The sequence below is a fragment of the Trichosurus vulpecula genome, chromosome 6, assembly GCF_011100635.1.
Source record: "Trichosurus vulpecula isolate mTriVul1 chromosome 6, mTriVul1.pri, whole genome shotgun sequence".
Classification (NCBI taxonomy): Eukaryota; Metazoa; Chordata; class Mammalia; order Diprotodontia; family Phalangeridae; genus Trichosurus; species Trichosurus vulpecula.
The window spans coordinates 55,263,237-55,289,436 of NC_050578.1; the positions used below are offsets into that span (position 1 = coordinate 55,263,237).

General features: G+C 37.0%; 1 protein-coding gene across 1 annotated transcript; it reads right to left on the minus strand.

Moving 5' to 3' along the window:
- Positions 1-3,648: 3,648 nt before the first annotated feature.
- On the minus strand, positions 3,649-26,200 carry CISD2 (CDGSH iron sulfur domain 2). Its single transcript, XM_036763909.1, has 3 exons — positions 25,932-26,200; positions 5,312-5,526; positions 3,649-4,509 (listed from the first exon to the last, which is right to left on the minus strand). Exons 1-3 carry the CDS (start codon positions 26,032-26,034, stop codon positions 4,420-4,422), a joined length of 408 nt encoding a protein of 135 aa, XP_036619804.1. The 5' UTR covers positions 26,035-26,200; the 3' UTR covers positions 3,649-4,419.

The following is a 26,200-nucleotide window of genomic DNA, read 5'->3' on the forward strand; positions in this document are numbered from 1 at the left end:
AGGAAATGAATACTGACATCTTCAGACTAGAAACTCTTCTGTTAGGGTGTCAAGGTTTATAGTTTCTAATTAGTACAAGTTGGAGTGGGGTGGGGAGGGGTTGATGATTTATGTGAAGATTTTCACGTAGCTTGCTGCTCAAACTTGTCTTCTACAAACAGCTAGGACCAGGGGACACAGAGACTTTCAAGGAATAGAGAAAACAAATCTTATGGGAGCAATAAGGAATTCCCCGGGTGTGCATCCAAAAATTAGTTCCAAATATGAGAGAATCTTTGATGCAGTGAAAGAAAATGGGGAAAGGGTAGGATCTTCATAGGTACTAGGATGGACATCTAGGAATGGCCCTGCAACAGTAGCTATTGACAGTGTCACTAGGGGACTAAAAACCCATGTGAATGATGTGTTGGACAGCTGCCCCAGGGATGCTCCCCCTCCCTTGTCTGGTAAAGGGATACAACTTGTGTTTCAGAAGGGTAATAGATCATTTAGCTCACAGTCCTTAACTTACAGAGCAATGATATAGGACCTTTAACTTTTCTGGGGGCACTACTACCATCTGAGAAAATGGGTGTTAAATCTGTGTCTTTCTAAGTTCGCTTCCATGATGCACTGTTCCGCAGGCATACTATAAGGCTTTTGACTGCTTTCCCACAAAAGCCAGGGACTCACTAAGCTGCGACTTGAAAGGGGTATTGGACTGGATATGACCTCTTGCAAGTTCTTTTCAGTCAAGCCAATTTTCCTTTTCTCTTTGTAGGCCTATTCTTAATGTCAAATTGTGCACCCAGATCTTCTAGAGGCATCTGTACTTTCTGTCATCTAGAAGCCCTTGGCCCTATCTTAGAATCAAAAGACCTGCTTTACAGAAGAGAGTAAGATGGATCCCTTATTAACTGATTTTCAAAGTGAATTTCTCCTTGCCATTCTCATAAGCCTCAAATGCCTTTGACTGCCTCTGCAGGTCACCAGTGGTGTGAATATACTACCTTTACAAACCACAATTCTTTTCTAAAGAGGGAAAGTGGGGCCTTCCAGTCTTTTCTTAAAGGCCTTATTAACCTATCCAATTTCTTTTTGATATTTTGGTTATTTATATTTTTTCTAAGACTTTTTTTTTTAACCATAATCACTTGATGGGGAGGAGAGCAAATCACTGAGACCTTTAGTTCTTCAAAATAAACATTTTGGACAATATTTAAAGAGCCATTTTTTAATGCTGTTCAAATACCAGCTTCACAAACTGCTGATGACTTTGAAGCATTTATGTCACCTTAATTACATAAGTACACTAAAAAATAAGCAGAAAATTCCCTTGTATGAGTGACTACTCATTTGGGGGAATCTCTGCAATCTTCTGCCCAGTGAAACCATAAATGTTAGATCTGGAAATTAACTAAATCTAATAACAGGGGGTAAAATATGAGTTTTTCAAGTGGAGATAATAGACTACAATTTTCTTGAAGCTATTCCAATCACATTTAACTACAGAATTATGTCCCTTTGATCCATTTAGGGAAATGTTCCTAGTCAGACAAAATAGCACTGTATTTTGTAATTCCATACCTCTTAACATTTTGGCAATCTGTTATTACCATGCAAGTAGAACAAAAAAGGTTTCATGATGGTGGGTTTCTTGATGGATATCTACAAGGTGAGCAGCAAATTCTGGAAATATTGTTCTACTTAGAATATTTAGCAAATTGACACCTTGTATTCATATGCACCCACTGTTATCAGTATTTAAGGGCCTATAGGAAATTGCTGTTAAACACTTCTTTTTTGGCAAATTAAGGGGGAACTAGCATATGGGATTTATTAGCCAAAGATTTTACCTCTTGAGGAGGCAAAATGCTCGATAGCCAAGATAAGCTTGCTATTTTCCTATGAGCCTGTAAAGACAATACCCAATTTAACTAATGGGCTGTGCTCTGAGATACTGGAAGTCAGTTGTTTGAAACTAGGAAATCATTTTTATGTAGAAACAATGTTGTAAACAGTTATTAAATTCTTAGGCTGGATAACAGAGGTCTACTTCACCCCGGATGTAGCTGAACTATGGAAACTAACCACCATTTATAACAGTGTTTCTATGGGAAATCACATTTTGGGTGCCAGCTTATGGTGGCAAAAACACACCTCATTAGCCACATCCGTGGATATGATAATTCCCCCTTTCCACCTGCGTTCTAAAGCTCTTAGCCACTAGTGGTGACTCCTAAGAATTCTAGTGCAATGGGGTGGTGAGCACCAGGGGTGGAGTATCCAGTAAGAAAGATAAGCAGAAGTGTTGTTCTAAGTGGCAACAGTGGGATGTTTTCTCTCTCCTTCTAACTCTCTTTTCCTTGTTTCCTGACATATCTTGTTGCTGTGGACCCTGAAACTGGGTGTAGAGGGCCTCTGGAAGGGTGGGGAATGAAGGTAGGCCATGAACACATGATTGGCTAGCAGGAAGAAGTGTTAATGCATCCATGCTCATTTGTATGTAAAGGCAGCACACGTCTGGCATTTGTTTGTTGTAACTGCCTATATTTGGAAGATCCAAAGACTCTTAGCATCCTATTCTCAATCTCTTGTAAAATGCATTAAGAAATTATTTGTACTTGTGTTTTTTTTATTATGCCTCAAAACCTGTTTTTTAAATGCAGTTGGTGTCAACATTTTCTTTAGAACTATGTCAGGAAACTTTGTGCTTAAATTTTACAGTGCAATTTCGATGGGACCATTTTCTTATTTTTGCAGGGCAGAAATGGGACTAACAGTTACACTGAACCTGGCAATCACATAGTCAAAAAAAAGAAAGAATGATTAAATAAACTGACAGTTGCAGAGGAAACTGGGAAGACATAAGCACAACTAGGAGAACAATTTACACAAAGACAACATCATGAAGAAAAGCAAGTTTGAAAGACTTCAGTACACTACTATGACAAACCACAATTCCAGAGGATCAAAAATGAAACACATTGCCCACCTCCTGTTAGAGAAGGGATGTTTTTAAAATGCAGAAGTAAACAACACAGCCAATGCAGGAATTTTTGTTTTAGACAATGCATATTTATTATGAAGGTTTCACTTTTCTTTTTATATGTGTTCAATTGTGGGGCTAGAATGGGAAGGAGAAATAACAAATGCTTGTAAAAAATGTATCCCCATTAAATATGTATGTGTGTGTGTGTGTGTGTGTGTGCGCGCGCACGTGCACATATGCCACTGGTCATAGCAAATGAGGCTGATTCAGCACAAACATATTCCCACTCCTGAAAAAAAAATTTATGCTTGGTCAGTAGCATTTTCTTCACATATAACTAAATGAATGTACTGAACACTATCTATTGCCAGATACTCTTTTAAAATGAGAAGTAACCCCAAAGTACATGGAAATAAAACAACCTATAGTTAATAAAGTTATAGTTCCTTTTTATAATTTCCCTAATAAAATATTTATTTTAAAAACTTTCTTGTCTTTAATAACTTCTTTAGCATTGAATCATTTTTCTGTGGCCTTACACTGTAATTTTAGGTTTTTGATGTTTACCCACAAAATCAAAGGTCCAAACCAGAAAACCCCCAAATGTTCTTCCGTGATCCTTATCAACACAGCAGTAGGTCTTAATGCTACCCTGCCCCATAACTTAGTTTCAGTAATTCATGACTGACAGGCAAATTTTTATTCAAAGAAGCCCCTTTAGGGGAATTCTTTTGTAAACCAAAGAACCCTTGTTGTAATACAAATAACCACTCCTTAAATTATTTGGGTTTTTAAAAATCCTGTTCATCTAGTTTTCTCCAGTTGGGATCCACATTGCACCAGAATCTTCTTAAAGCAAAGAACCTATCTTTAGCCCAGTTACCTAACACATTACTGTCATGAGAGCACAGAATTGATACACATTGGGCCACAACATATTTTCTTATTCATATAAAGATGACAAGGCTGAAGAAAAATAATTTCAAGGTACAGAAGTGTTTGAAAAATATGTATTTTTACACTGCAGAAAATAAAAGGAGTTATGTAGATGTTGAAAATGCTATTATTGTATATAAGTCATCACAGATAAATAGTTTTAGGAGTAATACAGAAATCTTACACTAATAGTCTCAAAGTTAAAAATTAAGATCAGGAGTATGATTTTATTGCTGAAACACAAAGGAACCTATTATTTCATAATGCAAAGGCTTGTTCAGTTTTTAAGTTCTACATAAATATGATTCTTCTGAATATACAAAGTATCAAATACAAAACAGTAGTGTAGTAAGAAAACTAAATGGCAGAAATGATGACCAGACCAACAACATTAATTAAGACTACTAAAGATATGATCTATGCCATTCAAAGGCACTTATAGACACAAATAATTGAAAAATACAATATAATGATTTTATACCACAGAAATTAAAGTAATTAGTCCAACACTCCTATACTTCTTTTTTCTTCAATATTAGTGGACCCACATTATCTCCTGTTAATTCATTGTGTTTATTATGTGACCCATCACAGGCAGGAAACTGGAAAAGAAAAAATTAAAAGTGTTATTCAAAACACAAGATCCAATAAATTGAAATATTGACTAAAGTGAATAAAAGGCAAACTGATTTTGAAAAGTGAGTATCAAGTACTTCTGACCACACTGCTTCATTTTTTTTAGTACCTAACACAGTGAAAAATAGTTTCTGATATTACTTACAGCCTTCTTTCCTTTTTAAAATCTCAAACCAAGTAACTGAGCAATTAAACCATTGTTTGCTGAATTTTGTATCAGATCTTAGAAAGTTCACATCAGCCAAAGATAGGCTTCCAGAAACACAATGAAGGTGTCTAACCATTTTATGCTGCAGCTTTAAATTAAAAACTACCTCAGAGCATATTCACACTGCTGTCCAGGTCCAATCAATCACAAGGCATTTATTAAGCTTCTGCCAACTGATGGTCACTGTCCAAGCAACACGATGAAAAGTAGCATGATGAAAGATTGTCAACTGGAAGTGATAGTGATGACTTCAAACAAACCATTTTCTTTTTTGTTTTTTATGAAATTTTAAAAGTATAAATACTTTTAAATTAGAGGAAATGTTATTATAGATACTCTAAGATAAACCAGTTTAAATTTTGATCCTGAAGTATAGCAATTTATACAAATTTTCACTGAAAATAGCCCTTTCAAGAGTACATCTATTGAGAAATGGAGAAATTTTAAAACATCATAAGAAATCTTCCAATACATGGAAGGAATCTAAACTGTGATCTAGGGAAGTAAAAGTGCCATAACTGCAAAGAATTTTTATGTTTATATATAACTAGGCATCTTACCGTCTTAGAACGCCAACACCTGCAGTAAGCAGCTTTAGTAAGGGACAAATCTTCAATGTTTATTTCATTCACTACTTTTGGATTTTCCTTCTGAATCTTGAGATTAATCAAGCTATCTTTCTGTTGTTTCTTCCTGGGGAGGAATGGACGAACTGCAAGGTAGCCTAGCAGTGCAAGTACACCCAGGAACGGTAACAAACGAAGCCATTCTGAAACTAAATACACAAAAATGTATTAATCTTTTCAGTGCTCTATCTTTTAAAATCAGTAGTAAACTGCTGCACAAATTAATAAAAACCACATCCCCCACACTTGGGATCTTATTTTAATGGGTCAATTAGAGCTTTGTGGTAATCAGCCATCACTAGAACCGAAGGTAAAATTTTAATCAAGAATAACAACATCATAATGAGTTCAAAATCTAGATCACTTGTAATCAATGACACCCTCATGTTCTTAGGTAAAAAGGAAGCCCACAAAATATGACTATAAAAGAATCCACATTTTTTTATCGCCAGTATGATACTAAATCCAAACCTATCCAAAAGCCTAAGCATTCTCCATTTTTTTTAAAAAAAGAGTTCTTATTGGTCTTTTATTATTTATATCATTATAGTTTTCTTCAGTATCCCTTCCCCTCCCTAAGGACTATCTTATATAACAAACGGTATTTCATAAAGAAAAAAAAAGGAAAAGAGGCCAGCACAACCAATCAACATACAGAAAAAGTCTGAAAACATGTGCAATATGCAACAATCTCTGGGCTTCTCACTTCCATGATGACAGGGATGCCCTCTCATATTTCTTTATTTGAGTCATTCTTGATCTTTCTAATTTTGCTATATTCGCTTTTGTTTTTTGGTATGTGATTTTCTTTTTCGTTTAAATTGTTATAATCATTGTGTATATTATTTTCTTGGTTCTGCTTACTTCACTCCTCATCAGTTCATGTAGATATTTCCACTCTTCTCTGTATTCATCACATTAATAATTTCTTCCAGTACATATTCTGTTTACATTCATGTGCTACAATATGTTTATCCATTCCCCAATCAATGGGCATCTACTTTGTTTCCAATTCTTTGTTATCATAAAAAGTGCTACAACAAATAATTTGGTGTATATGGAGATTTTCTTCCTATTAATGACTTCCTTTATGGTATAAGCTCAGCAATGGAATCTCTAGGTCAAAATATATGGACTTCAGTCACTTCACATAATTCCGAATTGCATTCCAAAATGATTGTACCAATTCACAGTTCCAACAAGGCATTAGTATTTCAATAATTCCACAATCCCACTAAAATTGACTTGCCATTTTGGTCACCTTTGCCAATTTGCAGGGTTTGAGGTGAAATCTCAAGGTTGTTTTGATTTGTATTTCTCTTATTATTAATGATATGGAACATCCTTTCCAATGGTTGTTAAAAACAACAGTTTGCAATTCTTCTGAGAACTATTCCTGCATATCCTTTGGCCACTTATATATTAGGGAATGGCTATTAGTCTTAAATATTTGTTAACTGTTTATATATCTTCGATACCTAACCCTGAGAGAAATTTGATACAAAGATGTTCCCTCCATTCGACTATTCTCTTCTTATTCTAGGTGCATTAATTTTGTCTGTGCGGAAGGTTTTCTGTTTCACATAATCAAAGTTGTCTATTTTATCTTTTATAATTGCCTCTATCTCTTGTTTAGTTAAACAAAAGCCCTTAGCCATGGCTGTCAGAAGCCATTTCTCTCGCTCTCTTTTTAAATGTTATATTTAATATTATGGTCTCCTAACCATTTAGAATGTATTGGTGTTGCCTTAAGCTTAATTTCTTCCAGATTGCTTTTCAGTTTCCTCAGCAGTTTTTATTAAATAGGGGGCTCTTTTTGAAGTAATTTATATGTTCTAATTTATGGAACACAAGACTATTGAGTTAAATCCTTCTTCATTTTCCCTTGTGTAGGCTGTTCCATTGATCTATCTTTATATTTTTTAACCAATACCAGATGGTTTGGATAATTGCTGCTTCATATTATAGTGTGAAGAAGTGCTATTCCTCCTCCATCCCCATTTCTTTTCATCATTTCCCTTGATATTCTAGATCTTTTCTTTATACAAATTAATTTTATCATTCTATCAAATTTCTCAATTTGATTGGTATAGCATTAAGAGCATAAATTAATCTTGGTGGTAACTGTGTTTTATTACATTAGCATGGCCCAGTCATAAGCACTGAATATTCTTTGAAAAGGTCTTTGTAATCAAATCTATATATGTCTTTATGTGCTTTGAAGGATTGATCCCTAGACACTTTATGCATTTTGTAGTTATCTGCAATGGGATTTCCCTTTATATTATTGCTTTATGGATCTTATTATAAACCATACTGTTGATTTGGAAGGTTTATTTTGTAGTCTGAAACTTTGCTGAAGCTATTGTCTTGATGAGTACCTTTGCTAATTTCCTAGTATTTTCCAAGTATGCCATCATATCATTAGCAAATAAGGATAATTTTATCACCTCTTTACTTTTCTTTATGCCTTTAATTTCTTTTACTTGTCTAATTGATGTTTCTAGAATTCAATAGTGAGGAGAGTGGGTATCTTTGTTTCACTCCTATAATTCAATGGAAAAGATTCTAGTATTCCCAGTGCATTGCTTGCTTTAGGCTTTGGATAAATGCTTCTCATGATTTTAAAAAGATCCTTCCCATACTTGCATAAGTCTAATGAAAAGATAATGGGAAAATATGATCTGAAGAAATTGCCGGAGAAACTAGAGCTAAAAGACTTATGTTATCTTCTAAAGGGGACTGCAAGAGAATATGTATATGTCTTTCTCAGTACATGTATAAATTCATACTGTACTTTGTCAAAGGCTTTTTCTACATTTATTGAGATAATTGAGTGGCTTGAGATGTTTTGGCATTTATTACAATCATGCTGATTATTTTCCTAATGTTGAACCGCCCTGATAAAAGTTCCATTTGGTCATAATGAATGATTTCTTGGATAAACTGCTATAGTCTGTTTGAAAAGATTTTGCTTAAAATTATTAAACTGATCTTTCCTAATGATGATCTATAGTTTTCTTTCTGTGTTTTATTCTTCCCTGGTTTAGGTATTAGGACTACATTTATCTCATAAAAGGAGTCTGATAGGGTGCTTTCATGCTCAATTTAAAAAAATAATTTGTGTATTATGGCTACTAATTGTTTTTAAAATAGAATTCTCCTGCAAATCCGTCATCAGAATCAGTAGTTTTTCATTTGGTAATTCCATTATACCTAGTTCTATTTCCTTTTCTGACTTTGGGCTATTTAAGATCTCTATCTAGTCTTCTGAGAGTTTGAATATTTTATACTTTTGAAGGCATCTCTGTACTTTTTTTGTGTGTTGTCAGCTGTTAGCATGCAACTGTGTATAATGTTCTGATTATTCTTTTTTTAATTTCTTCTGGTTTGTTGTGATTTTACCTTGCTAATTTGATTTGGTTTTCTTTCCTCTTTTTAAAAATCAGATTAGCTAAAGGTTTATCAGCTTATTAGTCTTTTCCAAGAACAAGTTGTTGGTTTTATTTATTTCTATGGTTTTGTTTCTAGTTTATCTATTTCTCTTCTAATTTTTAATATTTCTTCTTCTATGCATATTTTAGGCTTATTTGTTTGATTTCTAATTTTTTAAAATGCATACTCAGCTTCTTCAATCCTCTCTCTTTCTATTTTATTCATGTATGTAGGGATGTGATTTGCCATCCTGAGAAATGCTTTGGCTGCATACCAGAAATTTTGGTATTTTTTTCATCATCGTTTTTTCACATAATTATTGTTTCTATGATTTGCTCTTTGACTCACTCATTATCTAGGTCGAGGTTTCATTGTTAAGTTCCCATTTGAACTATCTTTTGTTTGTGGTCCCTAAACCAAAGACTGTTTATTGTGTTCTGATCTATAAATGATAAACTCACTATTTCTGTCTCTTTTTAGTTGTCTGCGACATCTCTGTGCCCTATTATGTGGTAAATTTTTGTTAAGAGTTCCATGTGGTGCTGAGGAAGACATATATGTATTCTCTTGCAGTCCCCTTTAGATGACATAAGTCTTTTAGGTGTAGTTTCTCCAGCAATTTCTTCAGATCATATTTTCCTATTTTTTTTTGTTAGCCTTACGCCAAAACCGAGAGAGGTACAATGAAATCTCCTGTCATTATTGTTTTACTGTCTGTCTTCTTGTCGTTCAGTCTCCTTTATGAATTTGGATGCTAAGGCATTCGGAGCATATAAATTTAATACTGATATTGGTTTGTTTTCTATGATTCCTTTCAGCATAATGTAGTTTCCCTGTTTGTTTTTAATCTTTGAATGTTGACTTTTGTTTTGTCAGCATGACTGCAACTCCTGTTTTTTTGGATTCATTTGACACATAATAATTTTTTCTTCCAGTCCCTCAATGTTATTCTGTGAATGTTTTATTTTTTTGTCTTTTAAATGTGTTTCTTATGAGAAACAGATTGTGGGATTTTGCTTTCTTGTCTAATCTGTCACTCTTTTTTTACTTTTGGATTGTTTAAAACATTCACATTTAAAGTTATGAGTTAGGTTTATATTTACCTCTATTTGTCCCCAGTACTGGATTTTTTTCAAGTTATGATTTTTTTCCTTCTTCTACTATAAACACAGTACTATGGTTCTCCAGTTACCTTATTTTTTTTTACACATACGCTATTCCCATCAGATCTCGTTTTCACCCCCCAACCCCCTTCCCATTTGTTATCCCTTTCCCTTTAGAAATTTTGCTTATCAGTTCCTTCTTCTTTCCCGCTTTTATCTATTTATTTAATTCTTCCTCTTTTTCCCCTCTGTCAAATGGAATCCCTCTTCCTCTCCTCCTTTTCAACAAGTCCTCTTCATTAGTTTTTAAACTTTCATTTTCTGCGCCTCTTTCTAGTGAGGATTTTTCTCCCTCACTCCTCGCTATCCAACCTTCCTAACTACTCTAGGCATTTATACTTACCTAGCCCCAATCTAGTCTCTGCATTTCTCACAGAATCAGAACTTCTGAGGTATCCATTCTGGGCTCTTCCTTCTAAGCAATTTCTGCCACTCGCTTGTTAGAGCTTGCTGTCTGGTCCTGCCTTTCCCAATATGCTTCACTCCCAGAAAAAATTCCTTCAGGTTATAGAGAAGACACTTCCCTATGGCATGACTTCCCCACATCTTTAATTATGCAGCTCACCAATGACTTTTGTCCTTCCCCAGGTCACCTTCCTTCTCCATTCGTTTCAAAACCTCCTCTTTGGGTCCTGTAGCCTTCCCACAGGTGCCAGCTGCCCCCAGGAGTTCTGACTCCATCCCTCCTGAGGCAGGACAAGTGGTGTCTCTAAGCACCAAATCCCCGCAATACTTGGTACAAAACTCCCATCCTCATCACAGAATGCCTCACTTCACCCACGAACATTCATCAGTGACACCTCCTCCCAAACCTTCCCATTCCCTCCTCCCTTTGTTATTCCACCCTGCTCTCAACTACCCCCTTGCAGGCTCTCCTCTTCCTGAGAGACCACAGGAGTCACTTTCACTTCACAGCTAGCCCTTGACCTAAGCATGGCACACTACATGCTCTTCTCTATCCTCCTTCCTTCTCCCCTTCCATTAACCCTCTCATTTTGTAATTTAGTTCTGCAAAAACCACTGATTCGCCTGTAGCAGAGTGTTGTGAGGTTTGGGCCATAATACTCTAAGGCCTGCCTCTCCACCATAACCTTCATCTGACTTCTGCCATCACCCCTATCTCTTTGTATACTTTTAGAAAGAAGTCTCTTAATATTCTCTCTGCTGTCACTGTTGCTGTCCTTGGCTATTATATTCATTCACCCCTCCTCCACTTCTGCTGTCTGGGGTGTTCACAAAAGAAATAATCACTTCAGGACTGAATTTCTTTCTAGGAATGCTTCTTTATTACTGAACATTCATCTTTTTTTCATTTTTTTGTTATGCTAAGATTTTAAGGGTTAGTCACCCTGGGTTGTATCCTGAGGTCCAATGCTTTTTGGAACACATTATTTCATTCCCTCCCATATTCTCTAGTAGATATAATAGTCTCAAGCTATTTGAATGTCCCTTCCTTTGTATTTAAAGGTCTTCTGGTTTCTTTGGAGTTTTTAGCCTTGGCTTGTTCTGCTCCCCCACCCCAATTTATAAATTCTTTCAATTGGCACTTTGTTTTCTGTGTTGAGAAGTTCTGAACACAATTCAGCAGTTTTCTTGTATTATTTCTTGCATCATGGTGTTCAGGCTTTCTGATTTGGAAAAATTATAAATTCTTCTGGGAGATCTAAAATCCCTAAGTTGTCACTAAGTATCCAGTCTTTAAAATTATATTTTGCTTGTATGGAAAGTATGTGTGTGTGTGTGATATTTTTGCTTCTCTTCTTCTGGACTCTCATTCACTTCTGCATATTCGCATTCCCAATCAGTTGCCCTCTCTTTTATTTCTTTGGTGAGACTTGCCACCATGGACTCAAATTTTTCTATTTTGCCCATTATTTTTGCTGTGTAGGCCACAAATTTTCTCTCACAATTCTTATTTCTCTTTTTTAAACCATTCAGGAACACTGTATTGTAGTTTTATGCTCTACTCAAAACTCATAGAATGCTGTTTCATTTGATGTTGAATCATTTTCCTGTTTTGCAGTACTTATTCATTGATGCCTAAACTCATTTACTAGATCTAGAGGCCATATTTCCTGTTGTTCATGTCTCCCCTGTTGGTTTTAATGCTTAAGTTTAAGGTCTTTGATTTTTCTTCGCCCTAAGAATTTTGGTAATTTCAGTCTTTCCCCCAATATTTCCTTTATTTGCTCATTTTTCTTCTCTTTCCCCTCTGATGGTAATTTCCCTAGGGGCTAGATCTGAAAGGTTCACCAGCCCAGGTCTCTGCCTCAAATGACTTTTAGAGGGACAGTCCTGGCCCTAGCTAAATGCTGAGCTCTTTCTCTCAGGCTTACTGGAGTGCCATAAAGCCCTGTATATATGTTTGTGCACATGCACAGTATCCTGCCCTGTCCTGTTCCTCAGTTCTCTGGCCCAGCAATACAGAGCACTAACACATTTCTGCTATCCCAGTCTGGGCAAATTTCTGCCATTTGGAGTTTGGATTTTTACAGTACTAGAAAGAGGCAGCAATCAGCATGTAGAGTTGAGTCTAATCTAAATGTTTCTTGCTCATTCTCTGTGGTCCTCTGACCTCTTGCAGATCTCTGTGGCAACAAAGAACCATGCTGCTGTGCTGGCTTATTATGGCCTCAGCAAACTTCTACAGTTTGGTATTTAGATCTCCACAGCACTGGAAGGAGGGAAGAGGGGGATGGATGTGGAATTGCATTCTGCTGCAGACCCATGGGTCAGGTGAGTGTAATCTTGCTACCGGGAGAGTGGTGGGTGGGAATGGGAGAGTGCTGAGTGAGCTTGAGTCAGGTACTTGTTCGTGGACATTTTTTAAAACCTTTTTTGAGCACTTGTGTCCTAGACCACAGAGACAGCTGAAATTGCTTTATCTCTGGAACATAATTTCTATATCAAACAGGTGTGAGAGGTCCTGTGGATCAGAAAAATGTCTAGACCTTCATGACCCAGAAGTCATGCGACCTTTTAAATACTAAAACACATTTACCCATCTCAATCTAAAATTGTGTTCTATGTGAAAAGCCTGTTAGTGCTATATAGTATACGCCAGTTCACTATACTATGAAAAATGAGTGAAAATGAATATACCAAAATTTTTCAGTTTTTAAAAAAAATGTGTTAAACCTTTCCTTTTTTTAATCATCCAAGAGAGATCATACTATGAGTCACTTCGGAATTTATGTTCTATAGAAGTACTATATTCTAAATTGAATTGCTTTATGCTAAAAAAAAGTATTCTTGAAAAGTTATATAAAGCAAAGATGATTTTTTTCAAATACTACACTTCCATTACTTGTAAGGTATGTTATATCCTAGTTTCAATTTAATTGGCAGTGACATCTAACACTTTTACTGTTTGTGTGTAAAAGTTAACTGTTTTTAAAAATCTAAATGCACTAGGGGAATTGCTATTTAGATTCATTCAATTGATAATCTGTGCCTTAAGAAGTTTATAATGAAGTCAGGAAATTTAAAGGAATCTTTTAGGAAAGTAAGAATTCTAGTGTAATAAAATTGAGATGTGTCAATAATTTTCAAATACAGGTATTCCTTCAATTTGCTTGCTCTATCCACTAATATTCAACTACTCAGGAACAGCCCTGTCCTATGATAGGCCACCAATAATTTCTCTCTGGCTTCTGTTACTTGGATTTTCCAGGCCTCTATGTGTTTCGTAGACAAATGTCTGGGTCTGCTGATCCCAAACCCATCAGCATCTCACTATAGATTGATTTAGGATGACACATTAGGTTCCTATTACCTTCCCAGCAACTGAACATCACGTCCCTATCTCTTTTCACTCCAAAGATTGCCCATGACACAAAAGAAGTCCTATTTTTATCTGTCTTTACCCAACCATAGCCAGGTAACAGCCTATTGGTATTTCCACTGCAAGACATATAAATCTTACCCCAGGCCTCCATGTACCCAAGTATCCCATCAATACCTAAATGCAATTTCCCCAAAGTGAAAAAGTGAAGTTGAGAATCTTTTTAAACTCTTGGATAGGGGTTCTAAACTTTTTTCTGTCATAGATGTCTTTGACAGTCTCATGAAGCCCTTTTTTAGAATGTTTTTTAAATAAATGAGGAAATGCTAAAATCCAGCTTGTTATTAAGTTCGGTCATGTCTGACTCCATGTGACCCTATAGACTTTTGTCCATGGGGTTTTCTTGGCAAAAATACTGGAGTAGTTTGCCATTTCCTTCTCCACTGAGCGCCTGTTTTACGGATGAGGAACTAAGGCAAAAAAGGGTTAAGTGACTTGTCCAGGGTCACAGAGCTAGAAAATGTCTGAGGCTAGATTTGAATGCAGATCTTCCTGACTCCAGGCCTGCTGCTCCACTCAGTGCACCACTTATCTGCCCATTAAAATTCAGTTAGAGGGTAGTAAAAATATGTGATTTTTCCCCCAATCCAAGTTCATAGACACTCTGCAATCTATCCATAAACTGACCATAGGTTAAGAACTTTCCTCTAGGAAAATTTCCAGAATTATAACAAAGATTACACAACCTAGGCTTTGCCCAAGGGAGTCATCATCCAGGCAAGGAGCACATGCCATCCCCAAGATGATACCTCCAGGTTCCTATTGCCATGGTGTCCTTACATCAAAGGAAATTTAACTGGAAAGGGGAGAGGAGAGGGGTGAAAAAAATAAAATGCCCAGACAAGTCTATATATCTAGCCTATTGGATAGTTTGGTATGTAGGTTTCCCATTAGCTTGAGATATCAGCAGAATAATGCTTTTTCCAGTGTTTGATTAGGGAATTAATTGGTATGCTGTTTGAATTTATATCATGTTATCTTTTGCTAGAGAGTGGGCCCAACTTGTGTTTGGTTTATAAAATCATGTTTCATCCCTCACCCCACCGCCCAGCCCCCAAAAGAACTCACCTGTGGCACTAGAACTCCTAGTTATAGACCTGAGAATTTCCACTGCAACCAGGAGTGAAAACTCATAGGAAAATCTCATGTATTATGTTACCTTTGGTTTCTTTTGAGAGCTTACTCCTTTTGCTCATTTATTCTCCATCCTTCTCATCCAACCTCTTGCCACCCACCTAAATATGCTCAGATCATTTCCATCCTTCCAAATTCCCTCAGGCTACCATCCTACATAGCTGCCCGAGTCGTCATAAAAACTATCTACACTTGTCTATGCCTTTTCAGTACTCACTTCTTGACCTCTTGCAATCTATTTTCTCTCGCGAAATTAGTCTCTCTCAATGGTTACAAATGTTTTCAATTACTTAATTCTAAGATCTCTGGCTAGTTTTCATTCTCCTTAATTCTTTTCACTTTCTGGTGGTATAGTGGATAGAGCACTGGACCTGCAATAAAGAAGACCTAAATTTAAATTTGGCCTCAGGCACTCACTAACTGTGTCAGCGTGGGCAAGTCACTTTATCATTTCTGTTTCTATGCAGGTGACTCCAAATCTATGCATCCAGTTCTAATTTCTCTCCTGAACTTCAGTTCTGCATCTTCAATTGCCTGCTGGACAGCTCTACCTGGATGTCCCATTGTCATTTCAAACTCAACTTGTCCAAAACACAATGCATTTTCTTCCCCAGTATACCCATCCCTTCTCCAAGCAACCCTATTTCTGTTGAGGGTACCACCATCTTTTAGTAACCCAGGTTCCTAACCCCAAAGACGACTTGCTTTTCCTCTCCTTTATCGCTATATCAGTTGTAAGTCAGTTTTTAGTCAGTTTTATGTTAGGCTTTTTTTTATTCCCATATTTCTTCACCTTATTTTTCTCCATTCACATGACTACTACCTCGTTCAGGCCCCTAGTTGCAGTAGCCTCTTAATTAGTCACTTTCCCTTTAGTCTCTTTTTTCTCCAATTAGTCCTCCACAAAGATGTTAAAATAATCTTCATAAGGCCCAGTCCTGATCATGTGACTACCCTTCTTAAAAACTTTCAGTAAATCACTACTGCTTTCAGGATTAAATATAAACCCCTGGGTCTGACATTTAAGACCCTCTATAATTTGGTTCCAATCTACCCTTATTTCATATAACTGCCCTTCACATAGTATACCTTCCCATCAAACTGGCCTACTAGCTCAGCTCTAAACTCAACATTCCATCTTTTATCTTAATGCAGTTAGCACAAGTATACATGCATGCACATAAGACATGTTCTTCCCCACCCCTACCCCCAACACATTGCTTATCTCTGCCATTCTCATCTTTAGATTCTCTAAGGTTCAGCTCAGGTGCTACCTCAACTAGGAGGCCTTCCTTGGGCTCCTCCTTGTGTGTTCTATTCATTCTTTCATCACATCATATTTACTTACCTGTGCACATCCTGTATCAGCTAAGTAAAATGTAAGCTACATGAGGACAGGAAGACTTTATATTCAAAGCACAATACTTCCTGCAGAGCAGGTACTTACTAAATCTTTCTTGAATTAAAATAAATAGGGGACACACCATCCTTCACTTTGGTATTCACTCAATAAGCATGAGTGTCTTGTCAAGTTCCATGCTAAGCACCATGGGAAAAACAAAAATGGAAGACATAGTCCAACAAGAGAACAATAATGAAGTAGTATATAATTCTACTTCAAGTGTATTTATTGAGCACCAACTATGTGGGGTTGGGGGTTTTGGGGGGTTACTGTGGCTGGTGAGACACAAAGCCTGCCCTTGAGGAGCTTACATTCTAGTTGGGGAAACAAAACATACATATTCACTTTAATTCAAATCAATGAATCTTCCTTTGGTGGGGAGGGGGAGAATAGATTGTCCTATCGGATACAGGCTGGAAGGACAGTGGCCACTCATGAAGCCCAACCCCAGTACTAATCAACATGCAGCATTGACACGCTCCATTTATAGCATCAGCTGGTTTGCTCTTCCTTAGGCAGCCTGGTAGCTCCTGCTCCCAAAGGCTCATCACACTGCTGCCCACCTGATCAGCTTAGCCCCTTGTAGCTCAGCACTCAAACATTTAAGCAATCTGCCAGTACCAGTCTCCCCAGTAGAGACTACAGGTGGGTACCCCCATACCTGGCTTAAGGGTACACTGTGAAAGAGGCTATACAGGTACAGTGGGAAAGGGCACTGGATTTGGAGACAAATAAGGCGTCTCCAAATGCAAGCTCTGCTACTTACTAGCTGTGTGAATTTGGGCAAGTCACTTAATGATTTTATATTGTATTGTTTCCTCAACTGTAAAATGGAGGTAGTTACCCGTATGACTCATCCCATATGGCTACTGTGAGGATCAAATGAGATAAATGTACAGCACGATATAGGTCATAAACTGCTATATAAATGTCAGATAAAAAATGAATGTAAAACTTATGGAAGAGAATGTTGAAAACTAAGAATAAATAATTTATTTAAAAAATGAATTTAAACCTTCATACCCTAGATAATATATGCAATTTTTATTATTATTACTTCCCAGTACTACCGTAAAGGATTTGGCTTGTGAAAGAAATAGACAGGAGTCAATCATATGTAAAAATATGTTGTTCAAAATGAATAAATTGCATGCTATAGATGTGCCTGACTGAAACTGGAAAATAAGATGGGTTCTGACAGAGAAAAATAGCAGTTAATTGAGGGAGCCAGTTGATAGATGGTTAAGTCTTCAATTTCTTCAAATACAAAATGTATTATTTAATGTTATACTTCAAAATAGGTGATTAATATTCTTAAAGCATTACAAAACACTGTAATACACATACTAATGGACGCAATCCTTTTGTACAGAAATGCAGCAATATACCATAAGAGTTATAAAACTCTCCCTGCCATTTGAACCAATGATCTCACTACTAGGCTTACAACTAAAATACAGTATTTTTTAAAAACACAACTACCCATACAAAAATTTTCAATGAAGTTTTATTTACAATAGCAAACAAATGGAAACCACCATATACAATCATAATACAGGAATGAAGAAATGACAAATATGAATAACACAAAGAAAAACAGGAAGACAAATGAAGAAATCCAGTGTGAAGAAATAGAATCAGAACAGACACGCTATCCACAGCTATGTAAAAAAAAAAAAAAAGCAAGAATTTTTTTTAAAACATAGGAAAACAGATTAGAAGAGAACTGGAAACAAATAGGATTTTTTTTATTATTTTGTTAATGTTAATATATATTTTTAAAATAAACTGAAATTTGGAACATATAGTTTTATGCATGGACATATTCATTTGGTTATATTTGTTGATGGTTACTAAGTTTAGAATAAAATAAATGCATGCCTAAAACAGTAATATTTTTTATCTTGATATTATTTTTTCATTTAGGAATCTCTATAACCATTAATTTATAGCATTATTAAGCATATCTGCTAAATTAAAAAAATTGAGTCACGAAAAATTAAGTGACCTACCAAGTTAACGAAACAAAGTAGGTTGAAAAACAAAGTACAGAATCTGGACTTCTTTCATAAACTTAATATGCTATGGCTTATATAAGCTATAAGTAGAGATCAAATGGTGTTATTATGACTCATTAAACTAACTCGATATTTATTTTCTGATAAGCTTAAAATTGATTTTCATTAAAAATAATGAATATTAATTTGTTATACAATAGGGAGATACACCACTACCTCCTGTAGCACTTAGCAGTGCCTGGCAAAGAAGTAATAGGCATTTAATAAATATTTGTTGATTGATACTTTAGAAAACAGCAGACTTCAGAGAGCTTAATTTCAATTTAATAACACAACTACTGTAAGGAGAAACAGTATCTTTGGGTATAACCTCTCTTTGACTCAGTTACCTCATCTGCAAAATGAGGAAAGAGGTTGGACTGGATAGCCCCAGAGTCCCTTTGGCTCAAAATTTATGTCATATTATTACTATAAATGTGTAGGTTATAGCAAAATTAATTTAAAACATTTCTCCTAGGGAGGACAGCAAAAAAAGAAATATGAAATAGAGAAAACAGGATGAAGAAAAAAATCAATGTAGGGTATGGCAGTCTTAAAGTTTGGAGACTGTTAAAGGATGATGGGAGTGGGGTACTAAGTCCCAGTCTTAGGCCAGGGACAGACATTAATATCTTCTTATGGTTCCTGGAATGATAAATGGCATATCTGTTCTTTTTCTTTCACTCTGTTTTGTGGTAATTCTTATGTAGATGCTTATTCTATTTTGCAATAGCTTCTATACTCTGTGTGTATATGTGTGAGAGGCAACAAGAAAACAAGAATCATACTACTAAATTCCAGGCACTGTGCTAAGCGCTAAGGCAATAAAAACATAAATAATACAGTTCTTGCCCTTTGGAAGTGAACATTCTACAGGGGAGAGAGAATGTGCACACCTAAGTATACCTAAATAAATGCATTAAAATAAATACAAGCTTTGGAGAATGAGAAGATACAAGCCAGAGGGATCAGGAAAGGCTTTGAAGAAAGCCTGAGATTTTAAGAGGTGGAGGTGAGGAGGAAACGCCTGAGGAGGAAGTGCCTTCTAGGCCTGGAGGACAAGCTGGGCAAAGATAGGAAATGTAAAGTCCTGTGTTGCAAGAAGATCATTTTGGCTGGACAGAGGAGTACAAGAAAAAGAGTAATATAGAAGGTTGGAAAGATTGAAGCCAAGTTGCAAATGGCTTTAAATGCTCTATAATTGTAAATTTTAAGACACTATAGTCTTCAAGGGTTCAGAATTGTGATTAACCCAAAGGGCAAAGGTCCTGCATTTGAATCCCAGCTCTGCTCCTAATCTCATATGTGACACTGGGCAAGTGACAATCTCTCTGACCTTCATGTTTTTCAACTGTAAGATGAAAATACTGGATTTAGATGACATCCCAGATACATAGCATTTGAAGCCATAATGGCCACTTAGCTATCGTCTAGGCCCCACTATTCAAGACTCTGAGTTCTATAACCAGCCAGAGGAATGAAGTAGTATTTACAATGTTAATCTTAATCAGTTGTGGCAGTGGTGGATTCCACATGCTAACTCCATGTTAGGCCCTGATAGTGCAGTGCATACAACAATCTCAAGAACAGTAAGAGGCTCCCTCCCCTCTTTTCTATGGTCAGGAAGGTGGGCACATACATAAACCACTAGGTTGAAACAGCATAAAATAAAAGGGGATATGTCTGTATAAACTGACACATGGAAACTAACAAAATATGTTTCGTCATGCAGGTTTGCAACCACTGAGTTACCTTCAACTCATTCTACTTGACTTCTCATCTTTATTTGTTTATCATTTGCCAAGCTTTATTCTACCTCCACAATATTTCTTACACCCATCCCCTTAACTCCACTCACACAGCTATCACTCTAATCCAGGGTTTCATTTCTTCTCAGGATAGGAGAAGGGAGACACTTGGAGCAGGGAGATCAATCAGGAGGGTATTTCAATAGCACAGTTATGTATGAACATATTCATTTGGTTATGTTTGTTGATGGTTACTAAGTTTGAAATAAAAAAATGCATGCCTAAAACAGTAATATTTTGTATCTTGATTTTTTTTTTATTTACCTCTCTCTGTGCTACTGCAATGACCTCCTAACTGATCTCCCTGCTCCAAGTAAATTCCCCTCTGCAATCCATTTTCTTCATAGCTGCTAAAGTAAGATTCCTAAAGCACAGGTCTGACCAGGTCACTCACCAGCTTGATAAACCACAATGGCTCCGTGTTACCTGGAGGATCAAATACAGCTACACATGTAATAGACAAAGTTCTGTATCCAGAGGCAGCAAGAGACTCTCCTAAGAACGTCCTAAATTGGTCGGAAACCTAAGCAACTGGGACAGGGACAATGACTCACGCTGTGTAGTTTACAGTGACATGACAGCAACACTCTGATTTGGATAGTCCAGGCCCAGGAATTATGTTATCCCCGAGATTCCAGAAAGGGATCTGAAGATCCAATCCTCAAAGATCAGAAGGGCCCAAACTCAAGAGGTAAGGGTTAACACAGCAATGCAGATGACCAAGTCCAACTATCACACTGCAAAAGGCAGCTGCGGAAGGAGCCTAGATCTGGCACAAAACAATTCAGGAATTAAGACTAGAGAGATGAGTATATAGACAATACAAACCAAGATAATTAATAAGAGATCTAAAGATGCCTAAAAATCTAACATAGCAAGCAAAAATAACTTGCTAACAATTGCAAGGAGAGAATCAAAGGGGAAGAAATGGACTTTCTACAAGGAATATATAACTAAAAAGAAAACAGATTAAAAAATGAAATTAAAAACTCTAGAAGAAAAAACTGGAAAGAGAATAGCTTAAGAAAAAAAAGTGGTAAAATTTATCCCTGTAACAGACTCCTAAAAATTACACTTGACCAAAAAGAAACCAATGACTCCATGAAACAGAAAGAAATATTAGCACAAAATCAATAGCTTGAAAAGCAAAAAATCTAAGATATTTGCTGTAAAAAAGTGAAGGCAGAAAGAATCCACACATCACCTCCTAAAAGAAACCTCCAAGATGAAAACTCTAAAAACGTCATAACCAAAACAGAGATTCAATGTCAAAGAAAAATACTATAAGCAGCCAGAGAGATGAGTTTAAGTACTATGGAATCATAGTCAGAATCAAACAAGACCTGACAGCTTCTACTATAAAACAGAGAAAAAGACAGAAGCTCATAATCAAGCCTAATTTACCATAAAAGACTGAGTAAATACTACAATGAACAATTTTTATTGTCGTTCAGTCATTTTTTCAGGCATGTCCAATTCTTTGTGACCTTGTTTGAGTTTTTCTTGGCAAAGATCCTGGAGTGGTTTGCCATTTCCTTCTCTGGCTCACTTTACAGAAGAATCTGAGGCAAACTGGGTTAAGTCACTTGCCATGGTCACACAGCTAGTGTCTGAAGCTAGATTTGAACTCAGGAAGATGAGTATTCCCAACTCAAGGCCATTCTATTTGTTGCACCACCCAATAATTCACCTTTAATTGAATAGAGAACTTTAAAGTATTTCTCAATTTTGAAATGAAAACAAACTTAGAGAGGTAAATCTGGATGAAGGGATTGTAAGATGATAAGTCCTAACATTCTAAAATAAGAAGTGCCTCTTCAGAACCTTAGTGTCTCCAGAGGGTACAAATGTTGAATAAATATAGGAAAATAGCGGTCATGGGAGTGGATTGGTTCTGTTCTAAAGATTTTAAAACAGGAAAGAAAAAATACACTCGTGTAAAAAAGAGGGAAAAGAGAGTGGAACTTGCTACTTCTGATAATGGGGGTTCACTATATCCCTTGACTTTTAAGACTGAAAGTATGTTCCATCCTTGAAACCCCAACTTGGGGAGAGGGGCACATTTCCTGGCTGATTCCTCTCTGAATCTCCATTTTACAGAAAGTCACCAGGCTAGCCATATTTTTCATTTCTCTCAAGGCTCCACTGAGGAGTCTTCTGACTTTCCTTGCCATTCACTCTCTTTGGTATCTTCCCTTTTCTTTTCAGCTTCTTTTTTATGTGTTTTCCTTCATCAGAATATAAACCCCTTGACTTAATTTAAGAATACAGAAATACAGAGAAGGGGGTAAAGGGAATGGTTTTCAGGTGAGCTACTTTCTTAAAGAGACAAAGTATCACCACAACTTAACATTGAAAAGAGCTTCTTTTCTTCATCATAAAGAAGTTAAAAAGGAAACACAAAAGAAATTAAGGACTTACCCTTACCTCTTGACTACAAGCGGGGAGGAAAAAGATGCACTACCCAAGTGTTACAATGGTATCAATATATTTAAGGAACCAGAAGAATGACTCATTAGACTTAAAGTTAGGAAAATCTGGGTTCAGATACTGCCTAACACTAGTTGTGCTGCAAGTCATTTATCCTCTTTGGGCCTCAGTTTATTCATCTGTAAAATGAGGGGGTTGGGCTTGATGACCTCAAAGGTACCTTCTAGCTCTAATGACATTATGATCCTGTGATCCTGTGATTTCCAGGAAAAAAAAAATGGAAAAGACTTGCACAGAATTAGAACCTATAGAAGGGTTACAATCTGCACTAACAAAGAACCTATATGGATGAAATAGCATCCATTTAAGCACCTAATTACCTGGTTTTGACCCAGTCAGATAATTTGGCACTAAATTATCACTAGATAATTTCACTGAATAAAACTCTTATTTAGTATAATACTAAATAAGTAAAGAACCAAAATATGAAAGTTCATAGCCTCAGAGTGTCAGCTCTGAAAAATCTGTAGTGAACTGGCATACAATATTAAGGTCTTAGGGTCTGTTATTGTATCCCTAGGCATAAGTAACATAAACAGTGTCTCCTACACTGCAACTCAAGGCAATAAAGTAGTTTATCTTTGCAAAGAAGCTACACTCAGTTTAACCACTGTATTTCAAATCTGGCACTACGCTGTTTTCTAGCTTCTGTCAAAAATTATTTGCTTTTAAAAGTGATAGAATCTATTGGGACATCAGTAAAAAAAAAATTTTTTTAAGTCCAGATATTACTAGCAACGAACTTTCAAAGGACTAATATAATCCACCTTATCATACTTCAAGGGCCTCATTCTAGCTGTTCCTGGATACGGGTAAGTATTATCTAAGTATTTAAATACCACATTGTAATCAAGAATCTCCGTATGTTTACCAGGAATGCAGCGTCATGGTGAGAGAACATTTGGCTGGAAAAATACTGTATAATGTTAACATGAGAAGAAAGGACACATGGAAAATGTAGCAGGATTTATGTCTCTAGAACAGTTTAAAATGAATTCAACGCTGAAAAAATGTTGCTGGACTAACAATCCACTTTATTCACAAAACTTATACCAAAGTCCAATGTTGAAAATATTTCAAAGTAGCCTCCACACTGAAGACATGTGTCACAGAGACTACATGTGACTTTTAAGTCTCTGATGATATTGTACAAAATTGTCAGTAAATACTAAGTCGTCTTTTTACCAAAATTATTTTAATTTGTCCAGTTAGAAAGTTCATATTTTTTCAAAATCAAAGTGGTTAGCTAATTCCAGATACTAAACAAATGGACAATTCAAACGCTAAGTGTTAAAAGACAGAACATGATTAAATGTATGAGAAATACAAAGTGTTAGTTATGAGAGCTTTGAGGAAGGAGCGATGTCAGGTTTCATGGAGACTAAAATTTGAACAGGCAGAAATACCAGGGCATTCTAGGCAAAGTATAGAATATTTAAGGGAATAGTATATGACCTTTTAAAGTATGTGAAGCAGAGAAGTATGGACTAAAGCATGAACAAATGTTTAGAACTTGCTTGTTCTAGCATACCAGGCTATTTGTACTATATTTTGTAGGTGGCAGAGTCATTGAAAACTTTTAAAGCAATGGAATATCCAGATCAATATACAGTCATTAGTGCACTTTGCAAAGGTGTGAGCGCCAAATGGAAAAGCTGTTATGAGGATCAAATGAGCTAAGATATGTAAAGTTCTTTACCCAAAGAAATGCTGGCTACTATTTGTGTGGAATATTGCACATACTATATTGTCAAATTATGTTGATGTGTGGGGCTCCTTTGAACTGCTTTTTCTTGTTCTTTTTAAATGTCTGAGTTAAAAACCATGGCTTGCTGGGTAGCAAAGGACATGTTTAGAAATGAAGGCAATATAAGATAGAAAAAGTTTTAATAAGATTTTTAAGGAAATACTTTGGCACTTAATCTAAGACTTTGAAGTGAATGGACCCGTAAGTTCTCAATTTCAGCTTTCAAAAGCTAAAACTAAATCGAAAAACAAGAGATTCCTCAATAGTATGTTACACTATAAAGAGGAAGTAACTGAATTTAAGAGAAAAATAGTACTTGTTAATCTACAAACAACCAAAGTGATCGAGTTTTATGACAAAAGGTTTTTAACCTTGTCTGTGACACTTTTTGTTTTTTAAAATGTTTTTGATAATCGCATCTCAATCTAATTGAACCAGTATAATTGGTTTTCTTTGTAATGCCATGTATTTTATGCATTTAAAAATACTATTCTGATAAGGGGTCTATAGGATTCATCAGAATGTCAAAGAGGTCCACTACACACGATGAATTAAGAATCTTTCTATTAGAAGAACCTCCCACCCACTGAATCGGAATGTCTTCTGGACTTTCACCAAATGGAGAACACGCATACTAGGCAGAGGCTCGAATTCCAGGGTCTGGGCTTAAAAAAGAAAAATCTGTTAACTGTATTTCAACGTAATTGGTTTCCTTTGTAATCCTGTGTATTCTTAAGGTTATTTAAAAACATCCTGGCAAGGTCCACGACGCCTCTTTATTGGACTCTCCCAGCACCTGAATCTTCCATTCCGAACCTTCACCCCCCGTTGCAAGCCCCACACAACAATCATTCTAGGGCATTACTCCCATACCAAGGTCAGCGCGCGTCACCCTAGCTGAACTCTTTTTTTGGCCCAGGTTCCTTTTCGTCCTTAGGTACCTAAGTCGGAGGAGGACCAGCGGGTGGGGGAGGGGCAGGCGGAGAGCAGGCGCCCAGAGGGCCCGCTATGGGAAAGCACAAGCCAGATAGAAACGCTATTCAAAAGGTCATAAGCAGCGCCCCTTTCAGGCAAGCCTGCAGCGCTGGGCACTCCCAAGTCGCTAGGTGCTTCGTCAGTGCCTCGGCGACAGGGAGCCCCGCCGTGACCCCGGCTCGGGGTACAAAGAGGCCTAGAGAGACATACGCACGTAGGCGCCAGTCGCCCTGAGACCGCGCCGCGCGCAGGCGCAGAACAGAGTCCTCGCCACTCCGCCCGCCCACTTCCGCCTCCTAGTCACGACGTCACGCGCACAAAGCGCGAGGAAGTCCCGCTCCCGAGCGTGCTCCGCTACCTCTTTCCCCTCCCACTACCCGTAGAGCGCAGGTCTGGTGTAAGTGGGTCGCAAAGCCTAAGGTTAAGGGCTAATACAGTGATTCGCAATTACTGCCTCCCCTTACGTGGATGCATACACACACTCCCCCAGTTTGTTTACCTGTGAGCCGGGCGAACCCGGTAATGCTCTCCGGGACCGGGAGCCGCTTGAGGTAGGCGGGGAGCTGCACCTTCACGATGCGGGCCACGCTCTCCAGCACCATTCTCAGTCTCCAAGCTATTTGCCTTTTGCTAACGGAGCGGATCCTGACCGCTACTGCGCCTGCGCTTGCTCCGCGAGTCGGGTTGCTTTCTGTCTCCTGCCTGAACTGGGCTCGCGGATCTCGGGGAGGCGGGTCCGTGTTAGGCCCGCCGCGAGGGAGCGGTGAC

Excerpts from the sequence above, each read along its gene's own strand:
- CISD2 (XM_036763909.1), bottom strand. The coding sequence starts at position 26,034 with ATGGTGCTGGAGAGCGTGGCCCGCATCGTGAAGGTGCAGCTCCCCGCC. Across the intron at positions 5,527-25,931 it reads CGGGTTCGCCCGGCTCACAG|TTTCAGAATGGCTTCGTTTG; the intron begins GTAAACAAACTG and ends TTGTGTATTTAG. Across the intron at positions 4,510-5,311 it reads GGTGTTGGCGTTCTAAGACG|TTTCCTGCCTGTGATGGGTC; the intron begins GTAAGATGCCTA and ends TTTCTTTTCCAG.